General features: G+C 47.8%; 2 protein-coding genes across 2 annotated transcripts in view; one reads left to right on the forward strand and one right to left on the reverse strand.

Moving 5' to 3' along the window:
- SUSD5 (sushi domain containing 5) overlaps positions 1–4681 on the forward strand; it is a 40484-nt gene extending 35803 nt beyond the window's left edge. Inside the window, exon 5 of the mRNA XM_055414733.2 lies at positions 2799–4681. Within this exon, the coding sequence (XP_055270708.2) occupies positions 2799–4096 (1298 nt within the window). The 3' untranslated portion in view covers positions 4097–4681. The remainder of the gene's footprint in view (positions 1–2798) is intronic.
- Positions 4682–7361: 2680 nt separating this feature from the next.
- Positions 7362–18342, reverse strand: part of CRTAP (cartilage associated protein) — a 37447-nt gene continuing 26466 nt past the window's right edge. Inside the window, exon 7 of the mRNA XM_055414734.2 lies at positions 7362–12654. Within this exon, the coding sequence (XP_055270709.1) occupies positions 12601–12654 (54 nt within the window). The 3' untranslated portion in view covers positions 7362–12600. The remainder of the gene's footprint in view (positions 12655–18342) is intronic.

An 18342-nucleotide genomic window follows, 5' to 3' on the forward strand; every position in this document is an offset into this window, starting at 1 on the left:
GGGTTCGATCCCTGACCTGGGAGGATCCCACGTGCTGTGGAGCAACTAAGCCCCTGTACCACAACTACTGTGCCTCTGCTCTAGAGCCCGGTAACTGCAACTGCTGAAGCCTGCATGCCTGGAGCCCGTGTACTGCAACAAGAGAAGCCACCACAATGAAAAGCCTGTGCACCACAGCTACAGAGTAGGCCCTGCTCTCTGCAACTACAGAAAGCCCTCGTGCAGCGCCAAAGACCCACCATCACCAAAAAATAAATACATCTTAGAAAAAATCGTGGATCACCATAACAAATAAGGAAAAGTAAAATGAATGGGCAAATGAGTGTTTTAAAAGATACATATTTAGTTAAACATACAATTATATCACTTATGTGAAATCTAACAAAACGAAGTAGTGAATAAAACAAAATAGAAGCTGACTGGAACTTCCTTGGCAGTCCAGTGGTTAAGACTGTGTACTTCCACTGCAAGGGACACAGGTGCAATCCCTGGTTGGAGAACTAAGCTCTCATATGCCGTGCAGCATAGCAAAAAAAAAAAAGCCAACTCACAGATATGGGAAATGAATGGTTACCAGTGGGAAGAGGGGAATGGGGTGAGCAACATAGGGGGAGGGGATGAAAGATGAAATTATTATGGAATTTTATGGACTTGTATGTGAAACTGTGGAAAATTGCAGAGGACTACATAATTTAAAGAATCTTTCATTCAATTTAAAAGTTTGGAAAACCATACATCCAAATCATAAGAGAACAGGTTAATAAATGATCCAAAAATACAGCAGTTTAGCCACCACACAGGTCAAGAAGTCGAATGCCGCCAGTGCCCCCAGAAGATCGTGCTCTTGTGTAGGCTCTCATGGCGGCGGGGGTCCACGTTGTGTGTGCCACACTATGTGTGCTGTCTCTGCAGTTGGTGGCCATTTGCAGTATATCCAGCTTCTGGTTACTATGACCGTGCCTGCGCATGTCTTTTGGTGCCCATGGGCACACACACTGAGGAGGAGAACTTCTGTGTGTCAGATCTGCTGGAGAAGGGACCCACTCCACTATTCTTGGGCTTCCCTGGTGGCTCAGCTGGTAAAGAATCTGCCTGCAATGCAGGAGACCTGGGTTTGATCCCTCGGTTGGGGAGATTCCCCTGGAGAAGGGAAAGGCTACCCACTCCAGTATTCTGGCCTGGAGAATTTCATGGACTGTTTAGTCCATAGGGTCCCCCAAAGAGTCAGACACGACTCAGTGACTTTCACTTTCCACTTTCATATCCTTGTTGACACTAGAGACTGTCAGTCTGTTTGATTTTAGCCATTCTGGTGCTAGATAATGGAATCTCACTCCAGCTGTGATTCGCATTTCTCTGTTACTAATGAGGTTAAACATCTTCACACATGTATAATGACTATTTAGTTTTTTGGTTTTTTTTTTTTTTTAACCCATGCTTCATGGCATGCGGGATCTTAGTTCTCCAGCCAGGGAACAAACCAGTGCCCCCTGTAGTGGAAATTTGGAGTCTTAACCTCTGGACCACCAGGGAAGTCCCAGTACCTTTTCTGTGATATGCTGATTCAAGTATCTTGCCGATGTATCTACCGTTTGTCTGCCTATTTATTATTGATTTGTAGGAGTTCTTTATAAACTCTGGAACCCTCCAGAGGTTATACGTGCTGCAGTTATCTTCAAATCTGTGGCATGCACTTGAACGCTCTTCATGGTGGCTTTTGACGAACAGAAGTTCGTCACGTTAATGTAACTTGATTGTCTACCTTTGTGCCAGTACCAAACACAGTCTTTGGAAGTGCTGCACTTTTATAGTAAATCTTAAAATCTCATAGCATACCTTCTACAGCATTTCTCTTCTTTTCCCCTTGTCTCTTCTTGGCCCTTTGCATTTCCATACATTTTAGCATCAGCTTGTCAGTGTCTGAGATTTTTGTTCAGTTCTGCTCAGTCGCTCAGTCGTGTCCGACTCTGCGACCCCATGAACCGCAGCACGCCAGACCTCCCTGTCCATCACCAACTGCCGGAGTCCACCCAAACCCATGTCCACTGAGTCGGTGATGCCATCCAACCATCCCATCCTCTGTCATCCCCTTCTCCTCCTGCCCTCACTCTTTCCCAGCACCAGGGTCTTTTCAAATGATTAATTTGGGCAGACTGACAGCTTAACAATTAAACTTCCATTATACTAACGTGGGATAGCCCTTCACTACTTAAGTCATCTTTTAATTTTGCTCAGAAATACTTTGTACCATTCCATGTACAAATCTTACACATCTTTTGTTAGACTTATTCCTAGGAATTGGGGGGGGGTTATGCAATGACATAATCTGGGGCTTCCCAGGTGGCACAGTGGGAAAGAATCTGCCTGCTAATGCCGAAGATGATCCCCTGGAGTAGACAATGGCAACCCACTCAAATGTTCTTGCCTGGAAAATTCCCTGGACAGAGGAGCCTGGTGGGCTACAGTCCATGGGGTCGCAAAGAGTGGGGCAGGACTGAAAGACTGAGCACATGCATGCTATGGGAAACTATCTTTTAAGTTTTTTTTCTGTTTATTGCTGGTATACAGAGACACAGTTGGCGTTTTATGTTGCCTGTAGAACCAGCGTCCTGGATAAACTCATCTGTTAATTGTAACAGTTTGTATGTAGGTTCTTTGGGTTTATCTGTGATACAGTCATAGCATCTAAGAATAACAGTTTCATTCCATTTGTTCCAGCCCCTGTGCTTTTTATTCCCCGTGTTCCACGCTGGCTCTGTGCCTTGGACCTCATGAGGCTTTTCCCTCTCTCCTTCCAGATGAGGCAGAGGTACATATTGACTATGAAGATAATTTTCCTGATGATAGATCCGTGTCATTCAGAGAGCTCATGGAGGACTCCCGCACAGAGGCAGAGGAGGACAGGAGTCAGGGAGAGCCCTCCGAGGAGGCTCCAAAGCAGGACCGTCTGGTCTCTATGCCCATGGCAAGGGAAGACAGAGCCCAGGATACAGCCTTTGTGCCAACCACAGGCCTGCTGGGCGCTGGGAGCCCTGTCCCCACAGAGCTTCCGGGATCCCAGGGCAGCGGGAAGGACATGCTGTGGTCTCCTGCTGGGACCTTCCACAAGCCTGAGTGGGAAAAGGAGATGGATGATGACGCCAAAAAGCACCTTCCTGCTGGAGACCACCGCTGGGGCAGCACGTTGGCCCCAGGGGAGCCGGAAACCAGGGTCATCTACCACAGCACTGATGGCCCCCCGGGGCCCTCTGTGGGCAGGAATGGCAGCAGGGCCGGTGACGCAATGGTGAGCGGCAGTGACGAGTCCTGGTTGGATGGCTACCCTGTGACTGACGGGGCCTGGAGGCAGACAGAGGCAGGAGAGGAGGAAGACGAGGAAGAGGGGAACAAAGGGGATGGATCAGTAGGGCTGGAAGAAAGCATCCTGATTACGCCCAGCCAGCCTGCCCTTGCGGAAAGGAAGCAGTCCAGGAGCACCACCCTCACGCCCAGTGAGGACGTGACTTCACTTCTTCCCTCTCAGACACTAGATGGAGAAGCTTTGGCTCGCAGACCCATGAACGTGTCTGAAACTGAGCGTACCAGCAAAGAGGCTGGTGACTTGACGGGAAACCAGTCAACCGTTCCCTGGAGATATGCCACAGAGAAGCCTCCCACATCCACCCTGCCCTATGAACTCACCAGCTCTACCCTGGAGACCGAGACAACCACCGTCCAGAAGACACCCGGCCCTACTCCCTCAACTATCGTGCCGGCCACCCAGACCCCACTGGAGACCACTGCCCCTGCCGTCCAGGATACCTTCCCGTACCTGCTGTCAGAGGACTTCCTGGGACAGGAAGTCCCTGGCGCAGGTGCAAGCGAGGAGCTTCTCCCGACCTTGGAGCCCTGCGCTGGGGGCAAGTGTCCCAGCCTCGGCAGAGGCCCCATCATTGCCACGATCATCACAGTTCTGTGCGTGCTGCTGTTCCTGGCAGGCATGGGGGCCGTGTGGGGCTACCGAAGGTGTCAGCACAAGAGCTCCGTGTACAAGCTGAATGTTGGCCAGCGGCAGGCTCGGCACTACCATCAGCAGATTGAGATGGAGAAGGTCTAGCTGCCTTGGGGTGGGGGGGCTCCCCCGAAGCCCCCTTGGGAGGAAAATAAACGGTGACACATCACAGTGAGAACCGCTGACATTTCACTAGCGCATGAAACAGGTGGAGCAGGGCTGCTCTTGCTTCTCTCAGGTCTTTGTTTTCTAGGCTGAGAAGGGGGTCTGGAAGCACCTGGCAGGGCAGGGAGGCTTGGGCGGGGTCAGCACATGTCAGCAGCCCCTGAACCACCTGTCCTGGGCCCTGTTGCCCTGACCCCAGACCTGTGCTTTGGCCCTATTTCCAGCCGGAGGTCAAAATTCACCTCTTCATCATACTATTTTTTTTTTTTTTAAAGAAAGAAATGAGTTTGCAACCTGAAATTTTCGAAATAGGCGTGACAGAGTATTTGAGAGCAGCGTTATTTTGGATCAGGTATTTAATTGTTGGGAGTGGGAGAGGGAAGAAAAACAATGAGTTATTTCCTTTCAATGTTGCGATGTTGCTGAGGACAAATGAGCCAAGATCCAGGACACAGTCTAGAAGCTCTGAGATTTTTTTCAAAATTGTTTGTTGCAATTGGAAAGAATTTACAACTGACATTTGTTGTGGGGAGGGGAGGAGGGTGGGACACACATCCGCCCTGTTCCCTCTGTCCTGTGAGTCCATCTTTTTTTTCAAACAAGGTTAGCTTTGTACCGGTAAGCACTGTTTCCTCTCAGAAGCAGCGGCCTGGTTGCCCTTGACCAGTCTGTGCCTAGGAATGTCTTAGAGTTTTTGCCAGGACTAACAAAACTCAGTCCTCGGCTTCCTCTCTCAGGATTAACCATTTCTCTGAACGCCAGGAAGAAAGAATGACCTAGGAGGAAAAAAATGTTTAAAGAGGGCCGAGGACTAGGATGTCAAGCACAGGTACCTACTTGATGGAGAAGCAGAGGAATTACAAAGGAATATGAAGTGATCTGTGCCGCCCTAGTCTTTACTCTGTTGTGACGACTGTGAGCTGTCTGGAAACAGCCTGAGTGCATCATGGGCTCCCCAGGCTGGTGAGCATCCAGTTCATGGCATCCCAGGCATCTTAACGGTGACTCAGCACGTCTCACGTATGACAGCAGTCCTCAGACAAGCAGCGTAGATATCACGGGGGAACTTGCTGGAGATGCAAGGCCTCTGATTCCACCCTGCATGAAGGGGAGGTCCTAGGGGTGGGGCCCAGCCCCGTGTGTGTGTGTGCTAAGTCATGTCCGACTCTGCAACCACATGGGCTGTAGCCCACTAGTCTCCTCTGTCCATGGGATTCTCCTGGCGAGAATCTTGGAGTGGGTTGCCATTTCCTCCTCCTGGGGATCTTCCCAACCCAGGGATCGAACCTGCATCTCCTGGAGCTCATGCGTTGTCAGGCAGATTCTTGACTGCTGAGCCACCTGGGAAGCCCAGATTTGGTGTCATCTAAATTAATGTAAAAACGCACGTAGAAAGGGAATGATTAAAACAGCGTAAACTTCAATTGTATATCATTATGCATGCTTTGAGGTTGCGAAACGATCAATGTTCCCAAAAATTTGGGGGTGGGGGATGGGCGAGGATCCATTAACACAAAGCTTCTGAGATATTTAAAATAAATAATTATTTCCCCAAATAGTTACCTAGTGTATTTTATATTTGGGTTACATCACAATTGTTCAGTCGCTAAGTCGAGTCTGACTCTTTGCGACCCCATGCAGTATGTTAGACTTCCCTGTCCTTCACTATCTCCCAGAGTTTGCTCAAATTCATGTCCATTGAGTCATTAATGCCATGCAACCATCTCATCCTCTGTCTCCCTCTCTTCCTGCCCTCAAATCTTTCCCAGCATCAGAGTCTTTTCCAGTGAGTCAGCTCTTTGCATCATCAGGTAGTCAAAGGATTGGAGCTTCAGCTTCAGCATCAGTCCTTCCAATAAATATTCGGGACTGATCTCCTTTAGAATGGACTGGTTGGATCTCCTTGCAGTCCAAGGGACTCTCAAGAGTCTTCTCCAACACCACAGTTTAACAGCATCAACTCTTTGGCTCTCCCAATGTTTTTTGTGTTTTGTTTTTTTTTTTAAAAAGGATTCTCTAGTAATCTTGAAAGTAATGTCTTAATACTTGCTGGATCTAAGACCAGCTTTTCTAAGCCTAATTCTCAGCCACATGACTTCCTGCAGCAGGATTTTAGGGCATGTGCTGAGCTCCTACCCACTCTTCCATCTCCCTAACACCAACCAGAGACCATGCTTCTCACTACAACAAAAAGCCCAGGATATTGCTACTCAAAGTGTGGTTCCCAGGGCAGCAGTACAGACACCACTTAGGAGCGTGTTAGAAATGCAGAATCCGGGACTTCCCTGGTGGCCCAGTGGTTAAGAATCTGCCTGCCAGTGCAGGGGACATGGGTTTGATCCCTGGTTCGGGAAGATCCCACATGCCACGAGGCAATGAAGCCTGTGCTCTAGAGCATACTCAAACCCTTCTCATCCAGAGAATTGTCCTCAGCCTAATGGGAGTTCCCTCACCCAGGAGTCAGCCACCCAATCCCACTCGCACTGGCTGGGCAGCCTGTGGGCAGCCAGTGACTAATGGACATGGTCACACGAAGGTCGGCCTCCTTGCCTCCAGGTGGGAGAGCTCCCGTGAGATCAGGCGGAGGCTGGTCTCCAGTGACCAACCCTTGCCAGCTCCTTCCTGCTCCCCTTCTCCTGAGAGCACTCCATCACTCACACAAGGCTTTGCTTCAAGAGATCCGGACCTGGACTTACCCAGGGGTCCAGTGGATAAGAGTCCGCCTGCCAATGGCGGGAGATACACGGGTTCAATTCCTGGTCCAGGAAGACCCCACATGCCCAGGAACAACTTAAGCCCCTGCACCACAACTACTGAAGCCCGCACATTCTCGAGTCCATGCTCAGAAACGACAGAAGTACACACACCGCAATAAAGACTAGCCTCCGCTCGCTGCAACTAGAGAAAGCCCGCGTGCAGCAACGAAGACCCAGTGCAACCAAAAATTTAAAAATATTTACCATTAATAACTTTTAAAAAAGCCATCTGGACCTAAGACGTCCACTGATGGGTAAACTCTTACTTCCTACTCCCCCCATTCCTGCTCGACCCAACCTTTTCCACTGTATCCTCCGGAATTCTTGGGCTGACATCAACAGAATCCCCCTGCCCTCCCCCCACTTCCAGTAGCTGATGTGTGAGTTCTCTGTGCAGAGAGGCTGCTTGTGCCCTAACTGGCTCCTTACTCTTCCCACCTGCCTCCTTCTACACGTCTCTTTCTCCTTGCTTGTCCCTGGGTGACAGGCATGGAGCACAGTAGCTGTCGGCTGTCATGCTTGGGTTGGTCCTTGTTTGAAACAGTAAATACTTTGTTACTTCTCAGGTCTTGGCAGCAAGGGGACCAGCTCATTGGATCCAAAGCAAGCCCTAGATTCCCACTGTTATCCCTTCGTGGGATCCCAGGTATCTGAAAGCGAGCCTTACTTGGTGGGGAGGAATGAGCTTGCATCTCCTGAAGGGTCCAGGAGGGTAAGCACCACCCCACTGCCAGTCAGTCCACAGTCTTTGGGGTGAGGACTCTCCTTCAGTAGATGCATGTCAGAAAGCTCACAGACCTGAGAAAATAGTTCATGGAACACATCCTAGGAATTCCCAGGTGGTCCAGTGGTTAGGAGTCTGCACTTTTGTTGACTGGGGCAGAGTTTCGATCCCTGGTGGGGGAACTAAGACCCAAAGATCCCACAAGCAGCTCAGGGTGGCAAAAATAAACACAAAAACAAAACACCACGTAACACGTGTCCTAGAAGCACTGGGTGTGGTCAGGACAGTCCCACCACTGGACAGAGAAATAGTCAAGAAGAAGCAAAGTAAAACATTTAATGTGATTTCTTTCAAAAAGTTCTGTTTCCAACCATTTTCCAAGTTCTAATTTTCCAAAGAGTGAGACCATACCCACTGCCCTGATCCCAGGAGGGAGGCAGAAAAGACATTGGTGACAACGTTTCAGTGTGGCCTACGGACCACAACTCTACAGCGGGCCATCTTGGATCTGTGGGTACAACTGAGAACCTGCGTCAGTGGCAGCCTGGGTGGGAGGGGAGCTTTGGGGAGAATGGATACATGGGCACGTATGGCTTGGCCCCTTCACTGTTCACCTGAAACTGTTACAACATTGTTAATCGGCTGAACCCCTGTACAAAATAATAAAAAAAATTTTTTAAACAATGAAAAATAGACAAAAAGAAAAGAAGAAATTGCTTCATTTCCTCCCACTCTTTTTCTTGCCAAAGGAGGCACCATCATCTTACTCTATCAGCTCCAAGAAGATAGCCAGCCAACTCACTCACTCAACAACACACCCAAGCCAGATCTGGGAGGTAGAGTGGGGGGATTCTTGAGTCTGAGGCCTGCCTCGGGGAAGATGCTCCAACAGTGCAGGCCACGGCCGCTCCCGACTCGGGTTTCTGGATAGGAGAGGGTCAGTGAGGACGAAGCTGGGCTGTCCTGGTGGCATGCCCCTCGAGGAGAGGCCCCGGGAATGGGGCAGCGGGCACAGGAAGTCCTTGCACAAAACCTTTGGCCGAGGCTTGCTTAAGGTCCCTTCCCTTCCCACCCGCCTCCCTCTCCTTGTATACAGTTTAAACTCTCCACACTAGGTCATTCAAGCCTGGAGTCCCCAGGAAAAAGAAGTCGCTGTTTGGGGGATGGCAGATGGTCAAGAGTTGGGACAGCTGCAATGAAGGATTAGTTGTGGGTTTTTCTCGGAGCCTTGCTACAAACTGTGTTGCTGTTCCATGTGCAAACACTATTAAATGAGAATGTTTTCTCTGGCTCCAGTCCACCTTCTCCCCACAGTTTAAGTATTGAATTTTTTTTTTTTAAACCGAAGTAGCTTAGGTTTACAGCTCACATTTAAAACTTAAAAACGTTATTTCCATCCATGTTGGCAGAAACGGGCCACTGTTGATTCCACCGGCAGTCATAATAAACCCTTTCCCACTGACAATTGAACAAATCATTTTCTGTTTGCTGCTGAGTTTGGTTCAATAAAATTTTTGTACTCTTAAAATTCCCTTAGTAAGGACTCCTAAAAGCAACATTTCCTAAGGCGGCCTCTGTGGGTGACGGCCTCAGTGGTTCTGGACCCCAGAGGTGAGCCTGGCAGGTCGGTAGCAGTAATTAGAAAGCCTCAAACTCAGAAAGACATTACTGCGCTGAAATCGCTGCTATGTGTGACATTTCCATTAGTTGCTTTTAATTCTTTGTGTACACCCAAACCTCCCCTCCGTCCTTTCCTGCTAACCAAAAATCTGAACATTAACATGGGTGCAGAGGGTGCCTTTAGACCCTCCCCGGGCCTGGGGGGTGGGGGCTTGTCTGGGCTGCCTGAAAGGCCTGGGGGCTGGACAGACTCCATTTCCCCAGGGTGGGCAGCCTCCATGGGCAGAGACCTAACTGGTACCCATTGGGCTGAGTGCAGGGGGGTCAGAGGGCAAGCCAGACATCTTAGCCTTGGTCTGGAAACTCCCACACAGCTTACAAATGTGCTTCTTTTTTTCCCCCCAAACGGCTGGCCAGACAAATGCTGAGCCCACGAGGTCTCAATCCAGGATTCTTCTGGGCTCTTCCAAGAAAACCCACTCAGGGAGGTACTGGGCTGAGGTCGCTGAGTACAGCTGGGCCGTCATGTTACATTTGGAAGAACTGGCCCACCTTTTTCTTTTTTTCAAAAACTTGGTTTGGTTTCTTTTGAAATAAAAACTTAGTAACTTGGTTCCACAGCCTTCAATCAAAACAAAGGGCTGTAGTATTGATCCCACTGTCCCCAGGGGACAGTCCCTAGGATGGGGGTGGGAGGGGCTTTCAGCCCCCAGTGGAAAGAAGCCAACCTCAGATACCGCCTGCAATGCAGGAGACCTGGGTTCAATCCCTGGGTCGGGAAGATCCCCTGGAGAAGGGAATGGCTACCCAGTCCAGTATTCTGGCCTGCAGAATTGCATGGACAGAGGAGCCTGGCGGGTTATAATCCATGGGGTCGCAAAAGAGTTGGACATGACTGAGTGACTTTCAGAGAGTGAACCCGAACCTCTGCCCACACCAGGCAACCCTGTGGAGACATCCTCACCTCCAGAAAGTCCCCCGGAGTCCGAGGAGGACCAGAGGGAGGCCCTGGAGGAACAGAGAAGTGGAGAGAGTCAAGCCTCCTTGCCTGTCCTCATGCAGCTGCAGAGAGCTGAAGCCTGGAGATTCGAGGACGGTCAAGCATCTGTGGGCCCAGAGCCTCCCCTGATGGGATCCTGGGGAAGGGTGTCCATGCCCGAGGCCCCCCACTCTGCTTTATAGCCCCACCCTGGAACCCCTCCACACTGGATCCCTGACTCAGGCTCTGCCAACCACCTGACCTGAGAAAACTCTCAAATCATATTTGCAGCCTGAACCCAGCATCCCAGCCTCAGATGGCTGCAGGCACCGAATGCCTGACTCACCAATCACCCGCCTCCCCATCTCAGTCAGTGGCAACTCAATCCTTCCCGTGCATCAGGCCCCAAACCTTCAGGTCACCACCAGCCCCTCTCTTTTCTCTAATGCTCTACAGTCAACCTGTCAGCAACTGTGATTGGTCCTGCTTTCAAATTCATGACGGGACCACTTCTCACCATCCCCCGCTGCTATGCCCAGCGTCGCGCCTTCATCCCCCTGCCTGGATCTCTGTGGCCATCCCCTGATTGACATTCCCAATTCTCCACTTGAGTGCTTCCAGGTTTCTCATGGTACAGCAGCAGGCAGGCAGCAGGCAAACTCTATGTAAAATGCCAGGGAGCCCAGGCTCTGCTCTGCTGCACAGCTCCCGCCCCACTCAGGGCACATGTCGAGGGCCTTACTTACATTGTCTGTCAAGGCTAAGCCATGCCGCCTCCCAGCCACACACTTACACCACCTTCCATGCTGCCCCGTGCCCACGCCTCCCCAGGGCTCTGCGCTGTCCCCTGACCGCACAAGCGTGTCCTTGCCGCTGGGCGCCGCACATGCTGCCTGCTCTGCCTGGAAGGTTCTGTTCTGAGACCCACCTCCCCAGGTCTCTGCTCTGCTGTCATGCTCTCAATGACAGCTTCCCTGACCACCCTATTTAAAACCCCAGCAGGGCACGAAAAGCCTGGGACGACCCAGAGGGATGGGGTGGGGAGGGAGGCGGGAGGGGGGTTCAGGATGGGAGGACACATGTGCACCGGTCGGTGATTCATGTCAATGGATGGCAAACACCACCACAATATTGTAAAGAAATGATCCTCCAATTAAAATAAATAAATTCAAAACAAAACAAAATACCGCAGCCTTGGGACTTCCCTGGGGGTTCATTGGTTAAGACACCACACTTCTAATGCCAGGGGTGTGATCCCTGGTGGGGGGACTAAGATCCTACATACGGCACCACCAAAAAATTAAAAAACAAACAAACAACCCTGCAGCCTCATCTCCAAGCTTCCTTACCCCTCAATGATTTATTTTTATCCATAGCAATGATCCCCCTCCAAGGCCTTCTATATATTTATTCTTGTTCACCTGTTGTCTGTCTTTCCCTGCAAATGTAAGCTCTATGAGGACAGGGTTGTTTTTTTTTTAATTTCTGTTTTTCTGTGCAGTGTCTCCAGCGCCCAGATCAGGGCCTAGCATGTAGTGGGTGCTCAGTAAATATCTGTCGAAGAGTGAATGAAACTAGACTCCCTCTCCTTCCTTCCATTTCCAACTCTGAGACTAATGGCTGAGTACTGTCCTCAAAGGGGGTCGAATGGCCACTGGAAGACTTCGGACACGCGAAAGTATCAGGCAAGAGTCACATGTCTGTTCCCTCCACACTGTTGCCCCAACTCCTTTTTCAACGGGCGCCAGCAACAATGCAGGTCAGATGGTGTGCAGACCATTAAAAGGAGAAGCTTAGCCTTGGCCCTCACCATCTTTGCTGGATCAGGGGATGGGGAGAACGGAAACCAAAATGGGGGAAAGCAGAAAGGCCAGAGTAGGTTTTTATAATTACCATCTTCTAGGAGTATTTTTCTTATTTAAAAAATAATACTGATTTTCGGGGGTGGAGGGAGAAATCCATGGAAAACTGTCCTCCTAACCAAAATGGTGAGAAAGACAGGTATAAAAATGGACATGGCAGGAGTGAAGATGGAGAGGCAAGAGCGAAGACGGAGAGGCGGGTGTGATCATGGGGAGGCGGGAGGGAAGATGGGGAGGCAGGTGTGATCATGGGGAGGCTGGAGGGAAGACAGGGAGGCGGGAGGGAAGATAGAGGGGCAGGTGTGAAAGGTGGGGGAGGCGGCTGTGGGCACAGGGAATGCAGGCTCACCCCTTGTTAGCTGTAGTGAGAGACGGGGGCTTCCCTTTCACTTCACAGAGTGAAGAGAAGGCTCTGAGGTATCAACAGCCTGGACTATTAGGAAAAGGAAGACAAAGAATCATGTTTGCTGAACATGGAGGGAACGGCTCTCTGGCTTCCGGGGCTAGCTGGTCTCCTCCAGCTCCAGCAGGTCATCCACGTATTCCAGGACCTCTCCCTGCAAGAGCAACAAGATGCCTCCGTTAGGTGGCTACCTGACCTTCAACATGTTGGTGAACGGAGACTGTTTCCAAGAGGCCGCTGCCACCCGCCCCCGGGACTGGAGCAGCCTTTTCCCTGCTGCCCTCTGGCCCAGAGGATCTTACTTCTTCTGGGGGAGACATGGCTTCCACATCATGTGAACTTGGCGTCAAGTGCTCCGAGACCCCCACAGACAGCATGTGAAGTGAGGGGCCCAGCACCTTCTGAAAGATCCTGCTTAGCACCCCCTTCTCTGTGCATCCCTCCCTCACCCCTACCCGCCTCCCATCAGCAGTTACCCCACAGGGAGACCTTCTGTCTGTGCCCCTTCTGCCTTGATTACCAGACCATGAGCCTTTCCAGGCACACACAGGTCTCAGTAAACCTGCTGGAGGAAGGATGGCTGACTGTGTGGACGCTGCCACAGCTGAAGCCCCCACACACTTTCTGATCTTCTTTGCATTGGTTTCTCTCCCACAACGCACCTGACCACCCCCCACCCAAGCCTTTTACTGCAGAGAAAGAGTGAATCACCAACAAGGCCCAGCCCCCCTGCCCTGGGGTCAGCCCAGGCTGACCTGCAGAGCTCCTCCTTTGCCCCTCAGCTCCTTTCCCAAGAGCGCTCCCTTAGTCACTCCAGCAAATTCTAATCTATTTTTTTGTCAACTACAAATGGGCACTCGCCATTTACCACCACAAGGATTAAATCAGGTGCTGCTACAGCTACTGACCTGCAACACTCCCTGAAAGGAGTTCAGGGCGGAGAGCAGAAATGAAGCACTCTGTGCTCTGGGAAAAACTGGCAGACCAGGGCTTCAGATACTTAAGATTTTATGAGCCAATTTTATAAGCCCAATTCTTATATCTCTTCACTTCTAGAAAAGCACTAAAATCCTTCATGATGACTAAAGACTAGCAGAAAGCTTCTGTGAAAAATATGTGCTTGATTGCATGTACTCCCACTTCACCACAATCACATTTATACTGACTATCCCCCTTGCTTCATTGGAGCAGTTTCTCAGAGCTATCTGAAATGCTGTCGCCTGGGTGATAGTCCTCATTTTGCCCCCAACAAAACTTAACTCTCAACTCTAATGCTGTGCAGTTTTTAAATGTTAACATCTTTTAGACTTTCCCAGAGCAAACAATTATCCAAACCTGAAACCTGAAACATCTTGTTGCAGTTTATAAACTTTCTGAAATGGGAACAGGGCCTCTGCAAAATTTTTAACCAGTGTGCAAACTTCCAGGTGTTCTTACACACATTTCAAGCCCAGAAAGCTATGAAGAACAATACCACAAATATCAGTAGACTGTACTGATGCTTTGTTTCAAGGTAGCATTTGGTCCTTTGAAACTTTTAAGGCTTAACTAAGAATTTTACTGTGTTAGTTACAGTTTATTTCAAATTATGACTCGCCATCATTTGATACATAATTTTAAAAACAGGTCATTCTTTAGAAATTATTTCACAATTCTAAAGCCTTGATTAATAACCTAATTACTCTGGGATCTTCAGTGGAGCCCTGTTATCTTGAGAGCACCAAGTTCAAGAATCCTAGGAACTGTAAAGCCCGGAAGAAGCCTGGTCAGTTCACCAGATGATTACTAGGCAGCTGTGTGACTTTCAGTAAGTCAGGCTACCTTTCTGAGTTTGTTTCCTCATCTGTGGCATGAAAGAGCTTTACTGTCTCATAAAGGGGCTCTTCCTGTTCTAATACTTGTGATTTTTCTATGTCCACTCACAGATAAACATGATCTTATGCACAGAAACTCCTGAGGAATACACACACATCAAAAAAAAGATTAGAATTGATAAAAAAGTTCAATAAGTTTGCAAGATTATACTATCAATATACAAAAACCGACAATATGTCTATATACCAGCAAGACACAACTAGAAAAAAAAGAAAACAGTTTCATTTGCAACAGGGCTTCCTTGGTAGCTCAGCTGGTAAAGAATCTGCCTGCAATGCAGGAGATCTGGATTTGATTCCTGGGTCGGGAAGATCTGCTGTAGAAGGAATAGGCTACCCACTCCAGTATTCTTGGGCTTCTCTGGTGGCTCAGCTGGTGAAGAATCTGCCTGCAGTGCGGGAGACCTGGGTTCGATCCTTGGGTTGGGAAGATCCTCTGGAGGAGGGAATGGCTACCCACTCCAGTATTCTGGCCTGGAGAATTCCACAGACTGTATAGTCCATGGGGTCACAAAGAGTCAGACTGAGCAAATTTCACTTCACTTTCATTTGAAACAGCATCCAGAATAACAAAATTTGAGAAAACACTGAAGAAAGTTATTTTCCAGGCAAGAATACTGGAGTGGATTACCATTTCCTTCTCCAGGGAAACTTTCCAACTCAGGGCTCAAACCTGGCTCTCCTGCACTGCAGGCAGATTCTTTACCACCTGAGAAGGTAAAGCTTCCCACTAGGGAAGCTCCTCAAAGGAAGTTAGAGAAGACCTAAATAAAGAAAAAGCTATCCCATGTTCACAGATCAGAATATATTTGATATTGTTAAGATGTCAACAGTACCCAAAACAATTTTCAGATTCAGCACAATCCCTATCAAAATCCAAGCTGTTTTTGCAGAAATTGGCAAACTGATCCCATATCTCATATGGAAATGGAAGGGACCCAGAACAGGCAAAATAATCTGGAAAAAGAAAATGAAGTTGGAAGACTCACATTATCCAATGTCAAAATGTAACACAAAGCTACAGTATTTAAATCAGTGCAATACTGAACTTCCCTGGTGGGCCAGTGGTTAAGAATCTGCCTACTAATGCAGCAGACAAGGGTTTGATTCCTGGCCCAGGAAGACCCCACATGCTGCAGAGCAACTAAGCCTGTGTGCCACAACTACTGAAGCCCACAAGCCTAGAGCCCATGCTCCACAACAAGAGAAGCCTGTGCACCACAACTCGAGTAGCCCCTGTTTGCTGCAACTAGAGAAAGCCCACACACCGCAACAAAGACTCAGTGCAGCCAAAATTAAATAAAATCTAGAATACATACATAAAGAAACGTGTTACATTAAAAAAAAAAAAACAATAAAAACAAAACAGTGCGGTACCAGCAGAAGGACAGAAATCTAGATCAACGGAATAGAATGGAGAGTCCAGAATGAATCTTCACATTTAACGTCAATTGATCTTCCTATGAAGGTAACCAGACAACTGAATAGGGAGAGTCTTTTCAATAAACAGTGCTGGGACAACAGCATTTCCCCATGCAAAAGAATGAAACTGGACCACTGCCTCATATCATATGTAAAATTAACAAAAAAATAGATTATAGTTAAAAATGAAAGTTAAAATCATAAAAACTTTAGGAGGAAAACATAGTATATTTTAGCGATCTTGGATGAGTTTCTTAGATATGACACCAAAACACAAGTAACAAGAAAAAAATTGGTAAGCTGGATTTCATCAAAATCTAAAACATTCGAGCTTCAAGAGTAAAGTGAAAAGATAACCAACAGATTGAGAGAAAATGTTTGCAATTAATGTATCTGACAGGGGACTTTATAACCAGAATATATAAAGAACTCTCACAACTCAACAATGAAAAGACAAATAGCCCAATTTGAAAACTGGTAAAGGAAAACAAAAGCACTCCTCTCTTTAAAAAAAAGTGGGCAAAGGATGTGAATAGAATCAACACTTCTCCAAAGAAATACACAAATGGTTAGTAAGCATGCAAAAAGATGCTCAACATCATAAGTCAACAGGGACATGCAAATGACAACCACAATGAGGCACCATGTCACACTTACTTCACACCTATAATAAAAAAGACAGACACACACACACAGAAAGAAAGACAGACGCTACAAATGTTGATGAAGACGAAGCAGGTTAGAACTTTCCTACACTGCTGGTGGGAAATGTAAAATGGTTCGGCCACTTTGGAAAACAGTCTGGCAGTTCCTTAACAAGATAAACACGGAGTTACCATGGGACCCAGCCATTCCACTCTGAAGTATAAGAGAATCGAAAATTTTTACCCAAACAAAAATCTGTACACAAATGTACATAGTATCATTATTCAAAGTAGCCAAAGAGTAGAAATAACCCAAATGTCCATCAGTCAAGGAATAAATGCCATGTGGCATAGCCATACAGTAGAATATTATTCAGCAATGAAAAGGATTTTTTTTTCATGTAACGTGATCCATGTTACAACATAGCTAAACTTGGAGAACAGTATACTCAGTGAAAGAAGCTAATCACAAAAACCAAAATCCATTTGATTCCACTCATAGGAAACATCCAGAACAGGCAGATTCAGAGAAAGAAAGGAGGTTAGTGGTTGCCAGAGGCTGGGGGCACAGGCTGTGTGGACAGGAGAAAGAATGTAAAGTGACGACTAATAGGTTTTGGCTTTCATTTGGCTGAGGAAAATGTTCTCAAATCTGATAGCAGTATGAATTTACAACTTTATGAATACATTAAAAGCCACTGAATATGGTATGTGAGTAGTATCTCACATACCATTTTTCTGTTCTAGAAAAATGTAACAAGGGAAACTGCTCATATCAATGTTAAATGGAAAAGCCCTGATATATAATTACCATCAGTTTTATGGTGAATATATTAATATATTGAAAATATATGGAAAAAACTAGAAGTATAAACACCAAAATCTCAATAGTAGTTTGCCTTTAGATAATCAGGAACCAAATCCATCCCCCTTTTCCTGAATATACTTTTCTCTACTTCTTAAACCACAGCGGCTAAGCTAGTTTGTGTCTGGCCTGTGTTCCTTCCTTTTCAACATCCTTGTGATCTTATCCCAGCATCTGCCTCCGGGGAACCCAACCCAAGACACAAGGCATGTGCGTCACTTCCTACTCTGTAAAGCACTTCCACGTCCAAAGTGGTATTTTCTTCTTCCAACCCTGCAAAGTCAACGTTATCAGCTGCATTTTACACGAAAGAATTGAGGCTCAGGGCAGCTAAACGCATGGCAGTGGTCCATCCAACTCATGTGAATTTGTCCACAAAACAAATTTCATGATGACATTTTACTTATAAGTGCTTCACTGAAAACTGGGGCAGAGGAAAGAGCAGACATGGAGGCTCAGGGCTCTGGGTCTGGCTGAGCAGCTTCCAGACTTTCCTGTTCCCTGGGGTTCCTCTTTTATGAAGTGAAGGGTCAGCTGAGAACGAATCCTCAGCTGTCTTCCATCTCTGAAGGCTGGTGAGTCCTCAGCTGTCTTAGAAAGCATTCCATGATCTGTTCCAAACACATCTCTCTAAATGTTACCCCTGCATGCGTGCTCGGTCAGTAGTGTTTGACTTTTTGCGAACTGGAGCTCTCCAGCTCCTCTGTCCATGGATTCCCCAGGCAAGAATACTGGAATGGGTTGTCGTGTCCTCCTCCAGGGAATCTTCCCAATCCAGGGATTGAACCTGCATCTCTTACATCTCCTGCACTGGCAGGCAGGTTCTCTACCCACTGAGCCACCTGGGAAGCCCAAACGCTAACCCCAATGATGGCTTTTCTGTGACTAGACTGCCCCAACACAGAATGACTGCCCCCAAACCAGCAAAGTCTCCATCACTAAAGGAATCAGCTGAGTAAGACTTCATCAGGAATTTCAAGAAAATCCCAGAGAAGGATAAAATGCTTAACTCATAAAAAGACACACACACACACACA

This window comes from Moschus berezovskii, chromosome 24, assembly GCF_049115385.1.
Source record: "Moschus berezovskii isolate FMDL1 chromosome 24, NW_MosBer_1.0, whole genome shotgun sequence".
NCBI classification, from domain to species: domain Eukaryota; kingdom Metazoa; phylum Chordata; class Mammalia; order Artiodactyla; family Moschidae; genus Moschus; species Moschus berezovskii.